Here is a 24,834-nt window from a genome sequence, read left to right as displayed (position 1 = left end):
GCTTAATAGTCAGCATGAGTTCTTTGAAGGGCACTGATGCTCCAGTGAGCAGCACTTGCTGCTGAAATCAAGGCTGCTGTGTGAGAGGATACTACTTCCCTACACTAAGGCTCTGAGGAGCGAGGAGGGAATAGAACAGAACAGAATATTTCAGCTGGAAGGGACCTACAAAGATCACCTGGTCCAACTGCCTGACCACTCCAAGGCTGGCCAAAAGTTAAAGGATGTTAAGGGCATTGTCCAAATATCTCTTAAACACTGAGAGACTTGGGGCATCAGCAGCCTCTCTAGGAAGCCTGTTCCAGAGTTTGATCACCCTCTCTGGAAAGAAATGTCTCTTGATGTCCAGTCTAGACTTGGATTTTAGTTTATTTTCTCAGAGATTTTTCTGTGTGTAATTTTTTTTTTGTTTGCTTCTTTAATGGCTGTCCAGTATAAAATGCTAAAGCAATTCTAGGGAAAAAAACCCATATGTCCTACTTCCATGCAATTGTTTAAGCTATACGGGCAATTTTTTAAAAGCATCGCTTCCCACATAGAGATACTGCTCTTCTAGATGTGTTTTTGAATGGATCTGAACCTGATTTTGTGTCTGTGTATCCTTCTCCCTGTGATTTGACATCTGGCTTACATCCAATCATTGTTTAGCCTGCTGTTGCAAAGAAGGGAAGGCCCTGCCCTCCATGTTGGCTGCTCACTCCTGCCCTCTCCAACATTTGTGATTTTTCTCTTTAATCCAATTTAAACTAATCTTTTATTTAATTTTGAGCTCAGTTAGATGAATGAACTGATCCAACTTACTCTGTGGTCAAGGTACTGCTAGAGCTGATATAAAAGAAGTGGCAGGGAAATGTGTCAGGGGTTGGTGTGTGGGTTTTTTTTTTCACAGCAACATCCTTTTTTCCCCAGTTTGGGGTACTTTGTGGTGTGCACAAATGAGTATGTTTAGGCTCCATGGAAGCTGTAGGTCCAATGGGGAGTCACATGGTGAGTCTGAGAAATGCCCATGGCTTTCAGATATGGGCTTGGTTTAGCACAGTCGTGGAGTAAAGTGTTTAAACGTTGACTAAATGGAGTCCAGAAATGAGGCTTAGTACTAAAATTTTGTGATTTGAGCAAAAAGAAACCTTATTTCCTCACAGGTCAGGAGATTCTCATGTTTCATTTTTAAAGGATAAAAGCATTGATTGTTATGGCATGTACAGCCACAAGGTAATAAAACAACAGAGCAAATACATAGAACTTATTAATGCTATTAATGAAACAGAGGAGACTGTATCCTTCAGTTGTTTGTGACTAATTTTGAAATGAATGTGTTACATGAAGTACACTGAGTTGCATATAATGTAAACAACCGTACTGCTCACATGTTAAGCATCATCAGTAAGCCTTCTTAGCCAGTATTTACATTTATAGTAAAAAGTATTCTGCAGCCATCAGGTAGTTTGTATAATCCCCTTGGTTGCAAAGAAATAAAATCTGTTCAACCAACCTTCCCCCATCTGTCTCTCATAGCACTGGTCGTCTTTATGGCAGGCTTATAGCTCCCTCCAGAGTTCTGTTCTGAGCTGAAATAGAGGAAAAAATGAGATTCACTGTAATATAATCAGATTTTGTGTTCACGGCATTTTATCTGTGTGATTAAGTGTTTCATTAATGGGCTGGGCTACACAATTCATTTGAATTTGCCTGTTTTTTCTGGTAGCATACTATTGTAGAATTTAAAGACATTGGGGGATTTACTTAATAGGTTTCTACATTTATCTATGCCTTTTTATGTGCATTTACTGGTTTTCAGAAAGATGAAACAAAGGATTGTCAAAGGAAAAGAAAAAAGAGCCACAAAGCAGTCAAGACAGTGTATTATAAACAATAATGTAACAGTTTAAGTACATATATATTTTTTCTTTGTTCACTGAACGCTGACAGCAGGAATGAGATACTAATTTGCTGCCATGCAGATAAAGAAGTGTTATTTGGTCTAGCTCTTAACAAAGATACAAACAGCATTTTTGTTAACTATTAGGTGGTGCTAATCAAAGAATCTCTTACAGATTGTCAAGTTTTGAGTAGTTTCATTTATATTTGAATAATTACAAATATGTCAGATATGGAGGTATTTTATAAACCTTATCAAAGATTTGAGATATTCCCGAGCTAGCCATTAGCCTGAAAATTTGTCTATATGTATTTGATGTCTTCTGCATTAGTACATGGAAAGTCACTGAAATAATATGGAGGAAAGTGTTAATTTTAAAATCAGAACTTGTAAAGAATTTCTCTGTTCTTCTGAACACGGCCACAATGCCCCAGTGAAACTTCTTATAAATTAATGAAAACTACTGCTAGGTTGTGTGTGGTGTGGTTTTTGGTTTGGTCTTTTTGGTTTTTGCTTTTAATGTATGCAAGATACGGTTTTATCCATCTGGGAAAAAGTTTACAAATTAGCACCTAGTCCAATATTTGCCACTCTAATTTTATAACCATTTGGGTTTCGTAACAGGGCCGTTGTTTGTCACGATGACGAAAACGCATGTGATAGCAGCTTCAAAAGAAGCGTTTTACATCTGGCAGTATCGTGTGGCCAAGAAGCTCACAGCATTGGAAATTAATCAGGTAGCACGGACCAGAAAAGAAGGCAGGGAAAGGTTTGTCTTCAGGCTTTATAATTTTTCTTTCTTTGCATTGGTGTCATTGATTAAGGCAGATTCTCCCATGCCTAAACTGTGAACTCCTGTCTTCTCATTTTTCTGCTCAGATTTTTTGACCTGCAGGCATGTAAGATTAAATACTCAATAATAGTCTTTCATTAAAAATGTGTGTTAGTTATCTGAATCTCTTGGAATTATTTGGATGAGTTCCTGTTCAGTGTCTCCATTTGCTCACTGCATGCTTCCCTTACAGAGCTGGGTGTCTTGATGCTTCCCCCCGCAACACCCTCCCCTTTTTCTTCTCCATGCTCTTGGCTTCCAGGCAGCTATATTCCTTCTGATAACTTCAACTGCTTCTTGGGTGTCAGTGGCTGTTAGGACACAGTCTATCCAGCTAGTTCTTCTCTAAATACACTTGTGTCTGATTTTATCTTTGACATCTAATCCTGTATGGACTCTTATCCTCTCAAACTAAACAAGACAAAGTCAACATCATCTTGCCTCCAAAATATATCCTTCTCACATGCTCATTAGGGGCATTAACCTTTCTGTCATCTCTACAAGCTTGCAGCTTCTTTTTATGTCATTTTATTTTCTTCCATAGAGATGCTCTATCATCTTTGTGTAAGTCTACCATCTTCTGTCACCATATATCCATAATAATGAGTAATTATTTGTACATGGTGTAATAACTTACATTGGTCTAGTACCTGAATGTCCTAGCCTTGGACACAATTTGTAAATTTGACAGAAATACTGAAAAAGTAAATAGTTGTAATTCAGCATAAACTATTACTTTAGCATTCTAAAATCTTTCCTAATACTACTTTTTAAGACAAAAGAGAAGTTATCATGAAGTTTTGAATACAGTAATACATAAGTTTTATGGATATGAAGGCGAAGCTCTTCAGAAGTATGGAGAAGAGTCTGAGGGAATACGGAAGTGCACGTTTGAAGAGAGACAAGTGGGGCTGTTGATAGCTTGCAGGAACTTCTTGCAGAATGAATGTTTATAGATCAGGTGAGAATAGACAATCAGGGGCTGTGAAAGGGAAAGCAAATACCACACCTTTATATCAATACACTGCAGGGTTATCAAAGGGGATACTACTGGAACATAAGAACAGGCATAGCTTTTATTCTCTTTTCCAATTGCAGTGGTCTCATCTCCATGGATTGAAGATACCTATATGCTATGAAAAACGATCCTTTCTTTGGACTCACTTTTTCTTCTAACTTTTCTTTGCTACAGGATTTATCACATTGATGACACCCCTTCAGGGTCTGCAGACGGACACCTTGATTACAGCAGAGCTATCGAAGTGAGTGATGTGTTTAACTAGCTTATTGTGGTGTCACTGGTAGCTTGAAAGAGAATTAGTTAGCATTGCTTTATTTACTTTCATAATTTTCATCAGTACAAGTGGTCATACTTAAACTTTCTTTTACTTCTACCTTTTGTACATAAGTGTTATTTTTCTTCCCTTTGTTTAGTGCGTTGTTACTGTGTCATCACTGGAAATATACACCAAACTGTAGGGAACAAAGGAAGAGTATACTCTGGGGTCCAGTATGGAGACACCTGCTGTCTTCTCGGTGAGAAGCAGCACCCCTTACTTCAACAAAGTATAAGCTTGTTGAAACTCAGTAACCGTTGTAATCTTTTCTAGTATTTTTGGCCTTTTTCACTTCATGTTTGTGTGTGTGTGCACATGTGCGTGCTCACTTTTGTATTTGCCAATATACCTGAAATTAATTTCAGGCCTCACAAGTCAGAGATAGTTGTCTTCTTGTGTTTGCTGTTAAATACCTGTTATGTTTTGGATTTCTTATTTTTCTGGAGGAGATGCAGGAGAAGAAAGGAAGCTGTTAATATTTTGTCATGATTCCCATAACAAAGGGTACTAATATCATAAACTACCCATTTACTGTATACTGACAAGGTTTGATAGCCCCTTTTCACGTGGATACTTAGCAATATTCTTGTATATTTAAATAACTTGTTTCTTCAGCAGTGCATTTGTACTGTTGCATTAAAACTGATATTGATATTGCTTGTATACTTTTAGGGAACAAGAGATCCAATTTGTGCAATAACAGCATCTGATAAGATACTACTTGTGGTAAGTTACATGATTAAAATAACTCCTAATTGCCTCTCATGCCTGTAGGCAGGAGATTCTTCCTCAGCATGTTCATAAGCAGTCATAATTTCAAAGTATTTCTGAATTTAGAACTGGACTTTTCTTTAGGAGGACTAATTCACTAAGTGCTTACAATTTAAATATGGGCTAGTTGCCTGAGTTAGTACTTATATGGAGTTAGTACTTACACATAGGGTTTGATAAAGTCCAGGTCAGGACTGTAATCAGAGTTCTGGGAAGTCTCTTCTAGGCTGTAGGTAAATGCATAAAGATTTACAGTTTGTCTATTTACAGATTAATCGTATAATGTATGATGATAGATATGACATGTATGCAGTGTGCAATATACATATTAATACTTTTATGGATTATACATTTGTGTTATGTATGAGGTTTTGTATCATGCTGAACAGCTGGTGGATTGTTTTCCTGATTTGAAAAGAGTGATCTCATTAGATGAACAGACATACAGGTGGGTTTTTAAAACTAACGAAGCAGAACAGATATAGAAAAAGAACACTGTTTCTTTATTTTATCCACCTCCCCAAGAACGAACTGGATGTTTTCCCATGTTCCTACTCCAGTGATTTTTTTTCGTTCATTTGTTATATCCTTTGAATGGATTATACCAAATCGGTGTGTCACGGGGCAAAAACATGAATGAAAAAAGTGTGATGGTTAGTTGGTGACACTGGGATTCTGTTTGTGCTTGAAGAATAAGAGTGAGAAAATGAAACTAAGAGGGTAATTAATCAGTGACTTTGGGTAAAAGGAAGGAAGGGAATGAGAGGACATGCCTTTGAGACTAGATCTGGATAAATGTGCTGAAACTGAATGCATATTACAGTCGTTAGAATTTCTAACACTTCTGACCAAGTCTGCTTTTCAGTGTATACGGTATACAGGTGTGAGAAAGTCAAAGATGAAAGGTGATTTATGCTGAGTATCTTAGGGTGGCTTTGCGGGGGGGTGGGGGGGGAAGGAATAAAATTTGGACTACCTTCAAGTTGAATACCAACCAACTTGCAGCATAAAGGTTAAAGAGTACGAAAAATAAGCTGGATACGTTGTTCAGTCTACAGAAACACCATGAAAAAATAGTGGCAGTGATCATTTCAGTCCAGGGATGTCAAACTCATTTTGGACTGCTGGCCTGATAGTGTCGTGACACAGGGCATGGGTGCATCAGTCGCCAAAGATAAACCGCATTGCTACTTAGATTTGTTTACTGTTACTCAGGCCTTTGAATAACCGGTATATTTTACAGCATTTACTTTTAAAGCTAGTTCTGGCCTTGAAGTAATTGGTGAGCCTTGTTAGCCTGCAGACAGCACTACGTGAACACAGCTGTACTCCTTTCAGACCTGAGCTGGTACTGTCATACGCAACTGCTTGAGTGGATTTTCCAGCATGGGACAGGGATCTTTTCACTGTTCTCCTTTTTTATGTAGACCACGCCTGAAGGTTCATGGGGAACTGTTGGGCTCCTGAAACTGTTCTGTGGGCTGTATGTGGACTCTGACTTTTCATTTTAACATCCCTGATTTAAGCAGATCTGTAAATTGTAGTATCTTAGGCAAGTATTTTGTTTAAATAGCAGAATTCTGAGCTTTTAGGGTGGTGATGTCCTTCTCTCCGCTTTTGCTGCTCTGTCAGTTACCCAAAAACACTTTTACCTAGGACAGCACATAAATAAAACCTTTTTAAAGAGTTTAGTGATGGAAAAATTATCTCGATAAGCAAGCATTGCTTTTCTCTAGGGAAGAGAATCTGGCACTATTCAGAGATACAGTCTTCCTAGCATTGGTATGGTACAGAAGTATACCCTGAACTGTCGCGCGTATCAGCTGTCTTTGAATTGTAACTCCAGGTAAGTTACACATCTACTTCTAGTGCAGGTATCTGAAATTAAAATAAACCACTACCATTTGTGAAAATATGAATTCTATGATTCTATAATAATTATGTAATGATTTTACTTTAATATTTACTATTAATTTTATCGTTATTAATGATTGCTTAACCATTTATTTATTACTAATTAATTACATCTGGCCAGTCATCAGATTGCTCTGAGAGACTGTGTTAGTAAAGCTCTCTTAATGTTTTAAACTCTTCAGGGTGTGTGTGTGAAGTTTAAAAAAACATATACATGAAAATATCTTTGTTTTATTAGATGAACCAAACATAAGCTTCCTGTGGTCATGATGTGAAGTGACAAAATTATGGTGCAAACTGAAATTTTATATCTCCAAGGCTTCTTTCTATTTCTTTGTCCTTGAGCAGATGAAGAACTTTTCTCTGTGTCTGTGGTCTCATCGCTGTGCAGATAAATGAAAATCACATGCATTTCCCTGTATCTGTGGAATTATACTGGTATTAGAGGGGAAATTTGGCCCGAGTGTGCCAGTTTAGGGAACTATTTCAGATTTACAACCTTGAATAGTATTATTTAGCTGTCTTTTTTCTTCCTTTGTTTTTCTGTAGTCGTGTTGCTATCATAGACCTTTCAGGTGTTTTGACTTTCTTTGACTTGGATACACGGGCAGTGGACAGTACAGGACAGCAAGTGATAGGTGAGCAGCTGAAACTGGAACGCAAAGACGTCTGGGATATGAAATGGGCCAAAGATAACCCAGATTTGTTTGCGATGATGGAGAAAACAAGAATGTATGTTTTCAGAAACTTGGATCCGGAGGTAAATATTAACATATGTAAACGACTCATTTTACAAATTTGCTTGTAAATTAATGGCTCTATGTTAAATAGGATTATTCTTGTGCTTACGGTTCAATTAGGCAAGTGTTTATTTATATAAACTTGCTTCTGGAAATCTCAAAACCTTGTCTGCTCTATTGTGGGAGTGTTATTTAGGAACAAACAAGTGAAATGCATTATCAGTCCTGGAAAGATAAAAATGCTGTCATATTTCTCTTAAATGTATGACAGATTTTAAGGACCATAGTTTTTGTATACTTTGGAAAACATAAACACAGTTTTAGTAAAGATATTTGTAAAACACAGTTCAGTTTAAGCTAAATATTACCAGGTGTTCCTTCTATCTCCTTCTCGTAATTTTGTTACAGAAAACATGAGAATTTTTAATTAAGTCTGTGTACGTGGAGTTGCCAGTGACTTTAGTATTTGTTTCCTGTTGGAAATGCAATTAAATCCTAGTTTGGAGAAGAATACAGTCTCTTTATGTATACCTAACAGATTTGGTTAGGATTTAATCAGACAGAATCCAAGTTCATTCCTTTGTAACTTATTTAACTTTAAGGAACCTATACAAACTTCTGGATATATTTGCAACTTTGAAGATTTAGAAATCAAATCTGTTCTTCTGGATGAAATATTAAAGGTAAGTATAATTTTATTTTATAGGAAGAGTTGGTGTTTGTCTTAATGATTTGAACAGCAGATACCTATGTTGGGAGAAAATAAAGGTGACATGGAATAAAATCATGTTTCTTTATCCATTATGTTAGAATCCTGAACATCCTAACAAAGATTACATCATCAATTTCGAGATTCGGTCATTACGCGACAGTCGAGCATTGATTGAAAAAGTTGGCATTGAAGAATCTTCCCAATTCATAGAAGACAATCCACATCCCAGACTATGGTAAAATCTCTTATAAACCAACTTTGTTTAAATTTCTGTTCTTCTGTATTCTTTTTCTGTTCAGACAGATGTAGTAATAAAGTACAAAACCTCAAATCAAAGGTGACAGTGCTCAGCTGCAATCTCAAGGGCTGCTGTTCTGAGAATGTCTCTTCATTGGGCTGAACACCCTCCAAAGGAGTATTACAGCACTGAGGCAAGGCCTAGAGAGCAAGCCCTACAGTCCCCTGCTAGCCTGGCTCCCCACCTCTTTTGCAGTTGGCATGTTTGGGCAGTTTCAAGCTGTGTGGCATTATGATTTCCCAGAATGCAAGAAAGTCAGCTTTTTGTTCCTGAGCACTTGAAAGCCTGTGTTTCAGGAGATGCTGAGCAAGTGTCCAAGACTCCTAATCTTAAAAACAGAATCTGGGGCAGGTGCTTCTCCAGGCTCCTAGTCCTTGAACCCAAAAAAGTGGGCTGTTGTTAAATTGGAACTCTATGATTCCATGAATGTTGTGGTATCTAGAATGGAAGGCATGCTGTGTGTGTCACGGCAGTGGGTATAGGGTACAGGATGAGGCCCCACTTTTAGTTTACACTGTATGAGCCCCAGAACACAATGCTCCCTACTTTTAGGGCCAAACCTAAAGGAAATGAAAAAGCTGGCAGAAAGCTAACTTTAAGTTGGTTAAGTTAAAATTCAAAGTGGTCATAAGTCGAGAGGGTATTTATTTATTTATATATTTTATATTGAACCTTGATGACAAAGAGCTTAAAACCCAGTAAGGGGAACACATTAGAATAACAAGATAAGAGCAGTTGACTAACCTTGTAGTGTTTTGGACAGGCCACAAAGGATGGGAACGAGAAAGGTGGGTACGTTAATCATGTTATGATGCAGCCTCTCGGAAGTAATCTGAGAAAAAGAGATGTTGGCATGTTGAAACTAAACATGGACTCATCTGTTAAACTACACTTGAAAAGCCTGCACAGCAAACATGTAAGATTAAACATGTGAAAACAGGAATTCTGGAAATCTGTTTAATATCCCGTCTCATAAGGGCTGGAAGAGTAAATGCCTCAGCAGGTAAAAAAAGTCAGTAGCAGAAACGAAAAGTTCATTGACAAGTTACTTTTTGAATGATGCCAATTCTCTTTAACTCTCTGGAGGCTGTTTCTCTATTTGTACCTTTCTTCAGTAATTCTGGCTCTGGTTTGAAGCTAACTGATCTGTTGCAGTGTTGGATGTTTGACTTGCATCAAGGGTGGGTCGAGAGTTCCCTGTTAATTCTGACAGTTCAGAAGGGAGTTTAGAATTGCTGAAGACTGGCCAAGACAATTTGCTTTAAAAGTTTCCCCAAAAAGCATTCCTTGCTATCCAGTTGTGCTTTCATCTCGAGAATGTAGTCTGAAAAACAGGATTTGATAGCTACGTGTTGAAAGCTTCTGTAATAGTGCTGTAATTTTGTTAGTTTGAGTGTGTTAGGGTAAAATGTTAGCTTTGCAAGTCTTCATTTTTACTAATGTTATGAACTAGGTGAAGATTTTTGGAGTTTTGAAGTTGTTCATGCGTTTTGCTAGTACCATCTATTTGTTTAATATATAATGACTATTAGTTTCGAAACTCTGTGTCTCAGTAAAAGTTTTATATTATAAAATCACAAAATATATGTCAAATGCTGTTCACCTTGCTCCAAAATTGCCATGAACTTAATTTTCCTTATGCAAGGAAGCATACAATATGTCACATATTTATATAGAAGAGATGGATTAGAAGTGTTGGATATAAAGCAAATATATTCTAGATCAGAACGGGACAGTGCCCTTAGTGCTAGAATGCAAGAAACAGGATTATGTGTGTTGCAGCTCAGCTACATTTGCCAGACTGTTTTTCTCTTGGTTTCATTGATGTCAGTGATGACCATTTGAGTTGAAGTGATACTAACCTTCTCAAATTGATTCTGAAATACTGAGTTAATACTGCCTAAGCATGGCTTAGGTCACTGAATACAGCATCAATATTACTGGTTTTGTCAGTGCCCTACTGCACTGACTTTGTTTCACAATGTCAATCAGCCAGTCTATATTTAGCTAGCCTTATTTTTGCAGAAAATTCTAGAGCTCATTCAAGCACCTGATGCATGTAGGTTGGCCTGAAGGTAGAAATTCTCTGTTTACAGAACTAACCAATGGGGCAGTACCAGTACAAGGTTTCCCAGACTGCTCTCCTAACTGGACAAGGAACATCCAGATGGATTAGAAGTATAAGTTATTCTTCCTGGCCAATTTAGTGGGAGGCCTTCAGACTGAGGCTGCCATCAAGGCTTGAAGTGATGATATATGCATAGGTCGAAATATCTAAATGGAACTGCATTGAGACCAGCAACACATTTCACATAGGACCATTCTAACACTAAAACCCTGTCCATTCCTCCCAAGCCAGTGTCCATTTGAACAGCTGAACAAAAGAATACTAGCAATTATTGAACAGCTTTCCCTGAACAAGTACTGGATAGATCACTGAAGATACTGGGGACAAACATACAACTGAATTAAGATTAGTTAGTAAACAATTCAAGTTGCTGCAATTGTATGTCTTATTTAAATAAGGACTAGTATGTATCCTCATTTAATTTACTTTATAGCTGCTTTTCCATCAATAATATTTTGTTTTTCACACAGGCGTCTCCTGGCTGAAGCAGCTCTTCAGAAGCTGGATCTGCAGACTGCTGAACAAGCTTTTGTACGTTGCAAGGATTATCAAGGTATTAAATTTGTGAAGCGTCTAGGCAACCTGCAGAGTGAGTCAATGAAGCAAGCAGAAGTGGCAGCCTACTTTAGCAGATTTGAAGAAGCTGAAAGAATGTACCTGGATATGGACAGAAGGTAATTGCATGTAGGCAACCCAGCAGCAAATAGAGAGTCTGAAGAAAAAAAAATGCTTGCCTTAATAAGGAATGGCTGTTTTAGCACTGAAGACTCTACCAGTTTCTGGAAAGACAAAAAAGGATCAGATGGAGAGAATTTCATTGTATCCTTAGATAACCAATTCTAAATGTAAATCTGCGCATTCCAAACTTTGCAAAACCTCAGCTGCTCATAGAAGTTTTTTCGCAAGTATTTTGTCAGTGTTTCAACTGGTATTAAAAAAAACAGTCTTAACTAAAGTTTAATTTATGTACTGTTGCTCTTAGCTAGTAGCCAAGTACACACTTTTTCCAATTACATATACAAACAACAGAGGTTTTCATGAACTGTAATCTCTGGAGAGACAAAGGACTCTGGATGAAATTGTGGACCAGTCAATGGAACTCTTGCTCAGGAATGAAAACAAACAAAGCAAACTTAAAATATTACTGGGAAGTAAAAATTAACGCTAAGTAATTAGCTAGAGCACGGTCTTTACTGAAAAAGGATAATGAAAAATAATAAGCAGCTGTTGTATGATGTAGCCTGTAGGTGGTGGTCAAACATGGAGAAGCATGAATCATTTATGCACATGTGAAATTTTTACGCTTTGATTAATGAAGCTATGAAAAAAAGTATGGAATGATGGAGAAAAAAATTATCTCTTCTTTCATGCTGTAAGAATGAGAAACCCTCCTCTCCCTCAGTAAAGAGCCAGGGGAGAGAAGGCACGTGCTGGTGAGATGCATGTTAGAGCCTGGTAATGGGAAAACTTCCTTCCATGTAATTAATTAGCTGATGGGAGCATGCTGGTTTGGAGAGACGGACTGCTTCATAAGCACTTCAGTCACACTGCAACACCAGTTTTTAGATATGGCGTATTCCTTTCCACATGGCTGAAGAGAAATTTGGCTGTTATAGGATTGCAGAAGTTAAAGACTTACTTTTTTCTACTGGTTTCTTCAACAGTACAGCATCTTATTTTCCAGCTATGGGAATTCCGTATTGATCTTATGTGTCTCCTCACAGCTAGAGAAATCTTGATAAGGACCTACCGTAAATCAGGCTGAAATAAATCTATTTTTCAAACACAATTTTAAATTTTTTAGATAGATGCTTTTATTTAGCTGACTGCACGGACTTGCTATTGCCTTCCTTAACTCGTAAGTTTAGGACATTTTTAAAAAGGAGTGTGTAGATCTCTCCCATTTATTTTCTATGCACCTGCAGAATTCCTTCTACATGAACTAATACAGAATTATTCTATATGGTAGAAAAAACATGCCAGACACACAGAGTGGGTCATATGTATGCGTGAATAATAAAAAGGAAAGACTACTTCTAAGTCCTTTCTCCTTCATTCAAAGTCATTTTGACTCTGCAAGAGAAGTCTCTGAAGTGCATTTTATTACATGTCAGCTTTAGCCTCCGTTATTCATACTCCTTGCTCTTTGGCCTTTCCCCTCATCTCCCTTCTGCTTCTAGTCTTTTGCAGCTGCTGCTGTCTATTGTAGTGGTCAGCAGTGAAAAGCTAAAGAATGGTATACAGAATAAGAAGAAACTTGAGGTAGCACCAGCCCAACCGTCTCACCAGCTGCTCATTTAACTCCTCACAAGAGTATGTCTAATAGGGAAGTGCATATGTATGATATAACCTGTGAGCTCTCTGAGTATTTGCTTTTATGGAATACTGTTTAAATTGTAAACAAACTATCTGGGATCATGGTGATACCTGTGATGTAGGTTATGAACATGAAAATACTTTTGGATGCTTTTCTCAAGATTTTTGTTAGCTATCTTCTTGCCTTTGAATTTTTCTTGCTACTTTCTTTTTATGTTAGAGATCTTGCCATTGGACTACGGATAAAACTGGGAGATTGGTTTCGAGTATTGCAGCTATTGAAAACTGGCTCAGGTGATTCAGATGATGCCCTTCTTGAACAAGCACACAATGCTATTGGAGATTATTTTGCAGACCGTCAGAAATGGTATGTTCTGTAGAGGACCTAGTAAGAAAGAAATTACAAAGGAAATGAGAAAACTGATGACAAGACTTAATTTATGAGGAGGGACAGATGTCAGGGAAGTCAGGATGTAATACATGGCATGATTTGGGAATGATGAGGTTTAGCTCAGACCTTTATGGTTCCATTGCTGCATGTACCTTTAAACAGAGAGCTGTTGAACAGCCATCTAAAGAATGAAGGTGATAAAAATCTCAGTTTTGCCAAAAGTCTGCTTGCTTCAAAGGTGTTGGGGTGGGGTGGAGAGAAATATCTATACAGTTGTATTAGGCTGGATATAGAAAGTATTAAAAACAAAACAGTTAAAAAAATTTAGGAGACAATAATTTCAAAAGCGAATTTCAAAACTAGCCACAAACTTTCTAGTTTGTGCTTAAACCTACAAATATTTTAAAAGCTCCAGGGTTCTCTCTGACCTGGATCTGCCTCCAGCTATTGCCCGAACTGGGCACCCAAGGAAGATTTTAAGAACAGTGCACACATGTAATGGTATTTCTCCAGAACACATTTTGCTGTCAGGTACTTACTGAGCCAGAAGTGATATATTCATAGTTAATAACTTGCAGAGAAATTTTCTTTCATGAACTTCCCATGTTGCCTTCTAAGCCCATGTAAACTTCTAGCATCCAGAACACTGTCTCATAGAGTTCTGCAGCTCCCACTACATATTGCAATTACCCAAACTATAATATCACAAAGAACTTGGGTCCCAAAGCAGCTGAAAACTTTTGATTAGGTTTTGAAAGTTGATTTTTAGATGCTTTAGGTAGCTTTGGAGAATGGTCTTGGAGACCTTAGTGCTTCTGTTTTAAAATATGGAGGCACAACAGTAAAGCCCTTTCTTGAAAGTTTAGTTGTAAGTTGTCCATTATCAGCCATGATCTAAGATTCCTTGACTTCGTAACCTCATGCTAGTCAGAGAATCAATCTTGCTACTACTTCAATATGATCTCTGAAAATTAAAATTTCTAGTGCATTTTAGATAAGCAGTGAAATTTAGCTACAAAAGCTCTCTTAAGCACAATTACCTCTTTAAAATAATGTCATTTTAAATTTACAAATGCAAAAGGCTTACACAATGAGAAGCTTCACTTGTGTTTATATATCAGAAGCCACCACTTTTTCTTTCCCTTATTAGGTTAAATGCTGTACAGTATTATGTACAAGGACGAAACCAGGAACGCTTAGCTGAATGTTACTACATGCTAGAGGACTACCAAGGACTGGAGAATCTAGCTAACTCACTTCCAGAGAATAATAAATTGCTCCCTGTAAGCAAAAAGCACCTTTATTTTTCTTTGTCTTATGCTCAGCTATTTATTTAAAATTTCCCATCTTGGGAGCATTAAGAAAGAAAGAATGTAGTATATGACATATTCACTTAAACGTAATGGTGTTATTTTGGTATTGATCTCCAATATTACTGTTGTTTTCATACTCCATCATTATTCCTTTCCCTTATTGTCCAGGTTCTCCAGAAAGACCTGATTATTCATCACACTTTATGGCCACATGGCTAAGTCACAATTCACTGCTTCCCTCCCCAAACTGGCATTTCTGTCTAAAATAGATATGCTTCACTGAGAAGTCACTCCTCAGGCCTGGACACTACTTTAGCTTTCATTTTGTCATCTAGTCTACACTACACTGGGTTTCCCCCCACCCCAAATTCTTCCTGGTTGCTGTCCCTGGTTTAACTTCTTACATAGTAGCTCTGGTGGGAATGCTAATGTACAATGAAAATTGAAGATCCTTTGCTGAAAGGAGGGGGATGTAAGTGCTACAGCCTGAAATGACCTATTAAGTAATAGCTAATTTAAAACAATGATATGATTGATTAATCCAAAATGCCTGAAGAACGCAAAACATGCTCATTTAATGACATTTTCAGTTGTTTGAACAAAGCAAGATATAGCACTTTCTTTTTAACCTCTTTCTAATAGCAAAGGTTTGTGAAATACTCTAAATAATTACAACACAGTCCTTGTGGTATGATTTGATCTGAAAGAAAAACTTCTAAATACATTTTTTTTAATTTAGCAGCAGTGTGTGAAAGTAGCACACTGTTCTGAAGACTTACAACCGCGTGTGCTGTCTTCACAGAATCTGCGAAGTAAACAACCCCTTTCCCCAGCTTTCTGGAATTAAATTTAGAAAGAATGTAATAGTCTTGCAGTTGCTATGCAATGTACTAAAAACCTGGAAGTGAATTTAACACAGTGCTGATGCTTTCTGCAGGATATAGCTTATATGTTCGTAAGAGTGGGGATGTGTGAACAAGCTGTGTCGGCCTTTCTGAAATGTAATCGACCAAAGGATGCGGTAGATACCTGTGTACATCTCAACCAGGTAAAACAGCAGCAGATAATCTGCTTTACCGATACCAATTTAACAGTGAGATTTCTGTCCTCGTGCCTGGTTAAATACAAGTCCTTGTTAAGTGTCTGATTATTTGTCATGATTTCTGGAAAACTCATACTTCAGTGCTTAAGACAGTTACCTGAAATTAGGATTAGACCATTGGGAACAGCTATGTGCAGCAGTGGTACTTCTGCGTGTGTGTGGTAAGCATGCCCAGCATACAGGCGTTCGTGGCCTTTGTAGCGCCAGGCTGAGCTGCCTCCTGATGGAATGGGAGGAAGACTGGGGAGCTTCTGGATGCTCATTTTCCACATTCCCCTCCTTCCTTGTACAGATGCAAATGTGTATTTGTGGCTGCGTTGGGATGTAGCTGGAAAAGAGCTGTTCTGTAAAATGATCTGTTTACAGCTAGAGCTGTTCCCCAGTACGACTTCCCTGCGCAAAGTTTTGTGTCGACACAAATAAGAGAGAAACCAAGGATGGCCATGAGGAACTTGATGTGTGGGAACGGCAGGACTGGCTAGTGCTGTCTTTATGTGAACAACTTCCTAGTTCATGGATGTGAAGGGCTGTTATGTACGAGATTCAGCTAAGTTTCTCAGTCCTGCCAAACTTTTGATCTGGAGCAAACAGTAGCCAAACTGTTGAAGATCAGAAAATTCACAGAAAAAGTGAGGTGTATAGAAGGATAAGTAAAGTGTTATTGTTAGTGCATTAAGCTTATTGGCTGAAGTCCTCTTTTAGACATGCTTTTAAGAGTCTGGGTTTTAGTAACGTCAGAAGTGTTGAAATCCATGTGTCCAGCTATGAGCAGCAATGAAGTGATTTTGCAAAGCTTTTACCGAAGTAGAATCAACTGCTTTGTATGTGGTTTTGGACAGAGGTCCAGCATTTGTTTCACAGGCCTGCTGTATCACATGATTGGCAATGATGTTAGCATTTGTATTCTCTTGCTTTTTACTTTATAGTAGCTTGGTTCTAAATGGTGATGAAGTATTGCAACTACTCATGGATAACCAGTTTGTTCTGAGAATGTGTTTGAAAAAATGAGGTGGTTATTTGTCTGCTTTCACTTCTAGTGGAATAAAGCTGTGGAGCTGGCTAAAAATCACAATATGAAAGAGATTGGATCCTTGTTAGCCAGATACGCAAGTCATTTACTGGAAAAAAATAAAATCCTTGATGCTATAGAACTCTATCGTAAAGCCAATTATTTCTTTGAAGCTGCTAAACTCATGTTCAAGGTATGGCAGGTTTTATTTTTATGTCAAATAAGTGGGTTTTTGGACTGGCTCCTATTATTCTCATGCTACTTTTATTTTCTTGGGGTTATTGTAGTGTTAACAATGTCCAGGCAATAAACAGATGTTGTTATACAGGATCCTGCAAAGATCAATCCAACTCCTAAATTCAGGTATCTCTATCTGAAATAGTTACCCTGGATGTCTGGATGTCCTCTGTGGCCAGTGGAGAGGAGACTTAGGACACAAGCCATCAGATTTGAGACTTTCACTTCAGCATGTACTGCAGAATGAACTGCACCTTAGAAAAGGTCCTGTTGCCCTGCATTGCAGTCACGCCTGGCTGCTCTACTCCTTTACTGGGCAATGTCCACATTATCTTATATGTAGTGCAGATTAGTTTTATCTCCTTTATTTTTAAAAATAGCAATATCGTTAACTAGATGTTAGGTTTTGGTATTTCTTCAATTGATACCTTCAGTTAGAAAATGCTGTGGTGTAATTTTAAGATAAAGATGTTGCTTAGATTTGGTTTGACTGCAGAGATTTTTGTATGTAGCTTATAAAGTCTGTAAGAGTGATATATAATTTTTACAGTAAATATTTGTAGTAATATATATATATGCTACTTTCAACAGCTATTCTTCTTTTCTGGGAAAGTCACCAGACCTTATTGAAAGCTATGTATTTCTTAAACTTCAGTGTCTAAATATTGCTATTTTTTAGTTTATTTTTATATTAAGTCAATAGACTAATACATGGCTACACTGACTTACCCTTCCTGAGTATCTGCCTTTATATACTTGTTAGGTAAATAAATACAAAATAATGTGCATTCTTTACTTAGATATTTTCATTTCTAGTTCTGTTTGCAGTCTAAATTATTACATTCAAATGCAGAATTGTTTTTTGGCATGATTTCCTAGGTTTGTACCAACGCGCAATTGTCCAGGAGAACAAATCAGCTCTTCTAATATTCTTTTTTTAATCTACATTAAATTCCCTTGTTTTGTTTTTTAAGATTGCAGATGAAGAGGCAAAGAAAAGGACAAAGCCTTTGCGAGTTAAAAAGCTTTACGTATTATCAGCGTTACTTATGGAACAGTGCCATGAACAAATGCAGAATGCTCAAAGGGGAAGAGTTAAAGGAAAAAGTTCAGAGGTAGAGTATTGGGGTTTGTGGGGTTTTTGTGGGTTTTTTGGTGTTTGGGTTTTTTTTCTTTTCCTTTTGGAATTCTGGTATGTGCTACCTCGTTAGGATAAATAAAGCTGTCTTCATGTGAGGCTATAATGGTTTTTTTTAATAACACTTCTTCCTGCTAAGAACAAAGCTTTCCTTAAAGCAAGTCTTCCATGAGAAAATGTCTGAATTATTATTTTAAAACATTTCATAGAATCATAGAATTGTTAAGGTTGGAAAAGAACCTTAAGATCATCGAGTCCAACCACTAACCTGTGATTTAAATCATGTATTAATAGATATTTTCCTTCCTAAGTTTAATGTGTTTTTCTTAATGTTTTCACTTTAACAATGAAAATCATACTAAGAAACACCAGGTGTTTTTTCCTCCTGTGAGACTCTCACTTTCCTGTCATTTAGGAGTAAGTATCAATCCTAAAGTGAGATCTGTGATTAGATTAAGCTATGTTGGTTATAATTTAGCAGGGAGATGGCTCCAGATACAGAGGAAGCAAATGGAAGAACTTCTTTTCTTGCTCACACTTTCATCTTCATATGCACCAATGTGTTTTCACTTGCTCCCCCAGGGCTCGAAAGTCTTCCTTGATTTTGCCCAGGTTACGGCTCTCAGTGTTGTTCATGCCTACATGAAATAGTAGTAGTGGATAGGAGTCCGTTTTCCTGATGAGTTGTGGCACCCTCTCGGCAACGTCTCGGCCCTTGGCTCCTGGGAGGCAGCATACCTCTCATGACTCCTTGTCAGGTCGGCAGATGGGTGCCTCAGTACCCTTCAACAGAGAGTCACCCACCACGAGCACTCATCGTTTCTTTTTACGATTTCCACTGTATGTTGCTGGTACAGTTTCCCCTTGTGGGGGACTTTGCAGACCTTGCTCATGGGTGTCCTCAGTCATTAAGGCTTCATATCTGTCTCTGATTGTGATGGTGGAGGGTGTGGGCTGATGTCGAATCCTGCTCCTGTGAGTAACCAGAGTCCACGGTGCGTCATTCTCGGCAGTGTCTGCAACAGGAACGTGATTCTGAAGCCACCTGTCTATCTCTGCCTCAGAGGCTCCTCTAATACTGCGCAGCCTCTTAACCGTTTCCTGCAGTTCAGCCACCTGACGTAACAGGTCATCAACCTGTGCGCACCTCGTTGCAGGTACTTACCTTTTCATCAGAATTGGGGTTTGGGCATTTGCTGCAACCCACTGCCTGTACTGGTGTGTCCTTTCTTACCAGATTCGTCTGGGTGGATGCATCTGACATTTCAGGGGCTTTTGATACACGAACAGTGGTTTTAGCTCTGAGGCGAGTGCCCACCATTTTGCCAGAGACCAAAGCACTTGCCTGAGCTGTAGACCTACAAGTGGGCTGTGGCGTCCCTCCTGCTCACCCTGCCTGCGCGAACTGCCACGCCACACCCTTCTGCCATGCCAGGCCCTTCAAACCCAAAAGGGAAGCACACCAGAGATGGAGAAGAGGAGGATTATCCGTCGAGAGCTACAAGGGCATTGCCAAAGCGTGCAGAGATGCAGTTAGAAAAGCAAAAGCCAAGCTCAAATTGAAACTGGCTGTAGATGTCAAAAATAACAAGACAGGTTTCTTCAGGTATGTCAACCATAAGCAGAAAAAGAAGGAAAACATAGGCCCACTGTTAAACAGGAGAGTCAATCACCAACAATGCTGAAAAGGCAGAGGTCCTCAACACCTTCACCTCTGTCTTCACCAACACTGTTGGGTCCCAGGCTTTGGGAACGAAATTTCCAGTTGATCCAAACACCGAACCACCATCAGTGAAGGAAGAGTTAGTACATGAATTACTACAGGAGCTTGACCCCTATAAATCAGTGGGCCCTGACACATCCACCTGAGGGTGTTGAGAGAGCTGGCTGACATCATTGCAAGGCCACTCTCCACAATCTTCAAGAAGTCATGGAGAACGGGGGATGTCCCAGAGGACTGGAGGAAGGCAAATGTTACCCCTATCTACAGGAAAGGCTCGAGGGAGGCTCCGGGTAACTATAGGCCCATCAGCCTTACTTCAATCCCTGGGAAAGTTATGGAACGAATCCTCCTGAGGGCCATCACAAGTCAAATGAAGCACGTGATTGGGAAAAGCCAACATGGCTTCACTAAAGGCAGATCATGCTTGACAAACCTGGTGGCCTTCTATGACAAAATGACTTGCCTGGTTGACATGGGGCGGGCAGTGGACATTGTCTACCTGGACTTCTCCAAGGCCTTTGATACAGTCCCCCCACAGCCTCCTCCTGGAGAAATTAATGCGTTACGGTCTAGACAAGTGGGTGCAGTGGGTGGGGAACTGGCTGACAGGCCAGACCCAAAGGGTGGTGGTAAATAGCTCCTTTTCCAAGTGGCAACCTGTCACTAGTGGAGTCCCCCAGGGATCGATATTGGGCCCAATGTTATTCAATAACTTTATAAGTGGTCTGAGTAATGGCATCAAGTGTAGCCTGATGAAGTTTGCGGATGACACCAAATTGAGTGGGGAAGTAGACTCTCCAGAAGGGAGAGCTGCTCTGCAGGGAGATCTGGATAGGCTGGAAGAGTGGGCCAGCAAGAACCTTATGAATCTCAGCAAGGACAAGTGTAAGGTCTTGCACTTGAGAAAACATAATCCAGGAGTGCGGCACAGACTGGATCCACCTGGCTGGAGAGCAGCTCTGTGGAAAGGGACCTGGGGGTCCTGGTGGACAGAAAGGTCAACATGAGTGAACAGTGGCTGCTGCAGCCAAGAAGGCCAACAGGGTGCTGGGTTGCATCAAAAAGGGCAACACCAGCAGAGATAAAGAAATCGTTATCCTGCTCTGCTCAGCGCTTGTCAGGCCACACCTGGAGTCCTGTGTACAGTTCTGGTCCCCGCTGTACAAAAAGGATGTACAGGCTGGGAGGGGTCCAGAGAAGGGCCACCAAGGTGATTGGAGGACTGGGAAGCTGCCATATGAGGACAGGCTGGGAGAACTGGGTTTGTTCAGCCTTGAGAAAAGGAGGCTCAGAGGGGATCTCATCACCGTGTACCAGTACTTAAGGGGTAGCTACAAAGAAGATGGAGACTCCCATTTTACATGGAGTCACATGGAGAGGACAAGGGGGAAAGGACACAAGTTGCTCTTGGGGAGATTCCGATTGGACACCAGAGGAAAATTTTTCACACTGAGGACAGAGTCACCATTGGAATAATGTCCCCAGGGAAGTGGTTGACTCAGCCACATTGGACACCTTCAAGAGTCGTCTGGACAGGGTGCTGGGCCATCTTGTCTAGACTGTGCTCTTCGGAGAAAGGCTGGACTAGATGATCCCTGAGGTCCCTTCCAACCTGGGATTCTGGGATTCTGTGATATGCACAAATGAAATAGTTTAAACAAAGTTTTAAGCGTTCTGGTGTTGAAATGCAATATTACTCCAAACTATGAACCAGTCTGCAGATGTGCACAGGATATATTTGTAGGCATGTATATGATATTAATCTTTGAAAATCTTTACCGTATGTTCTGCCTATGCACTCTATAAAACACCTAGCAATGTTCACTTTAGGTCCACGTCTTTATGTTTTCCCTAGTTAGCACAGACAGTGTTGTGATCACCAAGCACAGAAAAGTTCTTTTCATATACCCCCATTTCCTGCTGTTTTGTATAAAAATTACTTGTGATACTGCTTTGTTTTCAGACTGCTTCAGCTTTGTCTGGTTTGCTAGAAGATGATGTTCTTTCTTCAACTAATCGCTTTGCAGACAATGCTTGGCGAGGAGCGGAGGCTTATCATTTTTTCATACTTGCACAAAGACAGCTCTATAAAGGCTCTGTAGATGCAGCACTTAGAACAGGTAGGACTTCGTTTTTAACCCTGTAAAGAAACTTATCTAATTTTACAGACCTGCACAGCACATAATTTAATTTATAGTCGGCACACTTTTCTTTTCTTGCTAGATCCATGGAGTTTAAACCAAAACCATATAATGAATTGAATATGGCTGCAGCCAAGATACCTGGAAAGCATTGTCTTGGAGGCAATGCAAATCTAACTTACCAGATATTACTTGGTTAAACTGGACAATCTCTGTAGATGTTCTGTTGACTGTTTTGTTTCTTTCTTTAAATTATAAGGCATGCTTGAATTCACATCTGAACTCCCTGTAGAGCTTCAAAAAAAGTGGGAGTTAGAGAAGCAAATAGTGCCCTATACTTTGTCCAAGTAATAAAGGTCTGTTTCAAATACTTCTAACGTGTTTTAAAAAAAAATAAGCAAAGTGTCTCAAAGACACTTAAGGGAATTTGACTGGGAAGTTTATTTTTAAAAAATGCTGAACCGTGCAAGCTTCACAGTCATGTCAACGAAGAGACTTTGGTTCACTGTGTCCAATTTGTAAGATTAATACTCTCTACTAGTAGCAGATACTTCATACAGATGCTTGCAGTTCTCAGAAGACAAGTAATAATTTCCTTGGATTTTTTTTTCCATTTCTTAGCTCTTCATTTGCGAGATTATGAAGACATCATCCCTGCAGTTGAAATCTATTCCCTTTTGGCACTCTGTGCATGTGCAAATAGAGCATTTGATACTTGTTCAAAAGCCTTTGTTAAACTAGAATCCTTGGAAACTCTTAAGCCAGAGCAGAGGCAACAGTATGAAGACCTTGCTCTAGAGATATTCACGAGACATTGTCCGAAGTCTAACAAAAAATCTGATCTGGACAATGTTCTTGAGAGGTACGTTTAGATTATATGATACTGTAGAAATACTGCTGTTTTCCTCCTGTTGTCTGATTTTTGGTTGTAGTGGGTTTTGTGTGACCATGTTAATTAGGTGCTTTGCTGCTTAAACCATGTATTGGGCAAGCATGATGCAGGTTTTAGCCAGTCTGCAGAAAGGGTAATACAACACTATTCTATTTGGGAGAATAGACACTGGCTGTATTTCAGGAAGTGGGCATAAAGTTATAACTTCACCTGAATTTGAAATGCACGTGAATCGAGGCCAGGAGTTTTAGGGCCTTTGATAAGGTGTCACATGCCTGAAAGTAATACTGTTACTGTTTGCCTCACCATTGTGGTGTGATGCAAATGTCAACAAGTGAGTGTTTAACCATTATTAACCAGTAAGTCTCCAGTGTTTCGTGAATTACCTCAATCATCATGGTGAGTACATGGTCAGGTAAAAGAATTAGAATACAAAGGGCATGCTGAAGGGCGAGTCCTTGGGGTGGCTGTACCCACAATGGTGTCTTCAACATAAGTTTCCTGCTAACAGCATAGAGTTTGAGAGTATAGAAACTGTGAATCAATTTTCTTTTTAATGAATGGGATTTTAATCTGTCTTGTTTGATTTTTACTGTGTAGATATACTGAATCTCACTAGTGGCTTTTGTGTTGACTCTTCAGAGGAATAAATGTAATAGTGCTGGTGTCTAATTGGACCTTTCCTTTATACGGGCTTCACTGCTTCTTTTCACTTAATCTTTTGGATCTGCTGGTCCTGATTTGCTGTCTGTGTGGTTCTGGGGGTGTGCATTCTGTTGTGTGAAGATTTACCTACTTGGCTATGTTAACGGTGAAGTGTTACATGATTTAATAACTTCTAATCAAAAAGCAGCACACATATGAATAGAGAAGCAGTATTTTACAGATGAACATCACACAATGGTTACTAGCCGTAGGCACACAAGTAGGTTTTTATGCTGTTTTGCAAATTCCTACAAAACAAGTCTTCATTGCTATTTTAAAACCATGGTTTTATTCTTTCAGTTTATTTACTTTTTTTTCTTTTACATAGTGGAGACGGGAAACTTCCTGTATGTGTTGCAACTGGAGACCCTATCCTGGAGTATCGATTCTGGATGTGCAGTGTATGTAAGCATTGCATGAAAGCCAAAGAAGCAAGCAATTACAACTTCTGTCCCCTGTGCCACAGTGCAGCATAGCAGACGATAAAGGACTGTTTATCCTCATCTCTGTTATGTCTCCTAAAAATACTGTTTGTTACTGATGTACTATATTTTAAAATACAGCTCAGGTACTGTATTGTAACAGGTAGTGCCACTATTAGGGGAACACTTAGAACAAAAACCCCCCAAGACAAACCTTTGCTGGTTCCATGTATGTGAAGAAACAACTGTTAACAGACTCAAACTTTTTGGTTACATTTTTTTACGAGGTTTTAAGGTAAGAGGATTCTTTTCTAAATGTAAATTGGGCCTAGTTTCAAAACCATGCAAATTGAATGTAGGTTCATCTCAGCAAGCTCCGGCTTTTTTGTTTTTGTAATTCCACAGGAAATTATTGTGTTTTCTCAAAATTCATAATTTCTGGAAGGAAGTAATTTCTCAGTGGAAATAATGCCACAGTAGTTGTGATAGTATTATTGCATGTATTTTTCCACTACTGTTTTACTAGAGCGATGGCACCAGTTTAGGCATACATCTGTGCTGTTTTCTTTCGTCAAGTGTATTTAGACCCACCACAGCAATAAAGGGCTTGCAAACAAGTAGCCATTGGTGCCCTGCGTCTGCGTCTGGGTTCCTGAGCTTTGGTGATGTTTCCAACCAGATGAGGAAAAACCTCTGTGAACCTTCGGACTGGAACCTGGTGAGCAGCTACTCAAAATTTTAAGTAGCTTGAAGTGAGCAGCTGATGCCTGTTGAACAGATTTCAAGAGCTGAGCTGTCATCCTTGTAGGTCCGTAAGCCTTCGTGTATGCTGTT

At 39.0% G+C, this 24,834-nt stretch overlaps 1 protein-coding gene across 2 annotated transcripts in view; it reads left to right on the top strand.

Annotated features, from left to right (window-relative positions):
* Positions 1-24,620, top strand: part of WDR35 (WD repeat domain 35) — a 48,171-nt gene extending 23,551 nt beyond the window's left edge. Inside the window, exons 12-27 of one of the 2 annotated variants that reach the window (XM_064448102.1) lie at positions 2,504-2,648; positions 3,904-3,973; positions 4,721-4,774; positions 6,556-6,665; positions 7,283-7,493; positions 8,076-8,156; positions 8,284-8,420; positions 11,082-11,285; positions 13,148-13,294; positions 14,469-14,601; positions 15,569-15,679; positions 16,771-16,935; positions 17,954-18,094; positions 21,804-21,960; positions 22,603-22,843; positions 23,907-24,620. In XM_064448102.1, the coding sequence (XP_064304172.1) occupies positions 2,504-2,648; positions 3,904-3,973; positions 4,721-4,774; positions 6,556-6,665; positions 7,283-7,493; positions 8,076-8,156; positions 8,284-8,420; positions 11,082-11,285; positions 13,148-13,294; positions 14,469-14,601; positions 15,569-15,679; positions 16,771-16,935; positions 17,954-18,094; positions 21,804-21,960; positions 22,603-22,843; positions 23,907-24,054 (2,255 nt within the window). In that variant the 3' untranslated portion in view covers positions 24,055-24,620. Of the gene's footprint in view, positions 1-2,503; positions 2,649-3,903; positions 3,974-4,720; positions 4,775-6,555; positions 6,666-7,282; positions 7,494-8,075; positions 8,157-8,283; positions 8,421-11,081; positions 11,286-13,147; positions 13,295-14,468; positions 14,602-15,568; positions 15,680-16,770; positions 16,936-17,953; positions 18,095-19,130; positions 20,230-21,803; positions 21,961-22,602; positions 22,844-23,906 lie in introns of those variants that run through there. The other variant, XM_064448103.1, reaches the window with a different exon arrangement.
* The last annotated feature ends 214 nt before the right edge of the window (positions 24,621-24,834 follow it).

This window comes from Phalacrocorax carbo, chromosome 3, assembly GCF_963921805.1.
Source record: "Phalacrocorax carbo chromosome 3, bPhaCar2.1, whole genome shotgun sequence".
NCBI lineage: Eukaryota > Metazoa > Chordata > Aves > Suliformes > Phalacrocoracidae > Phalacrocorax > Phalacrocorax carbo.
Note: the sequence above shows the minus strand (reverse complement) of the source record. Positions and strands in the feature narration are given on the sequence as shown.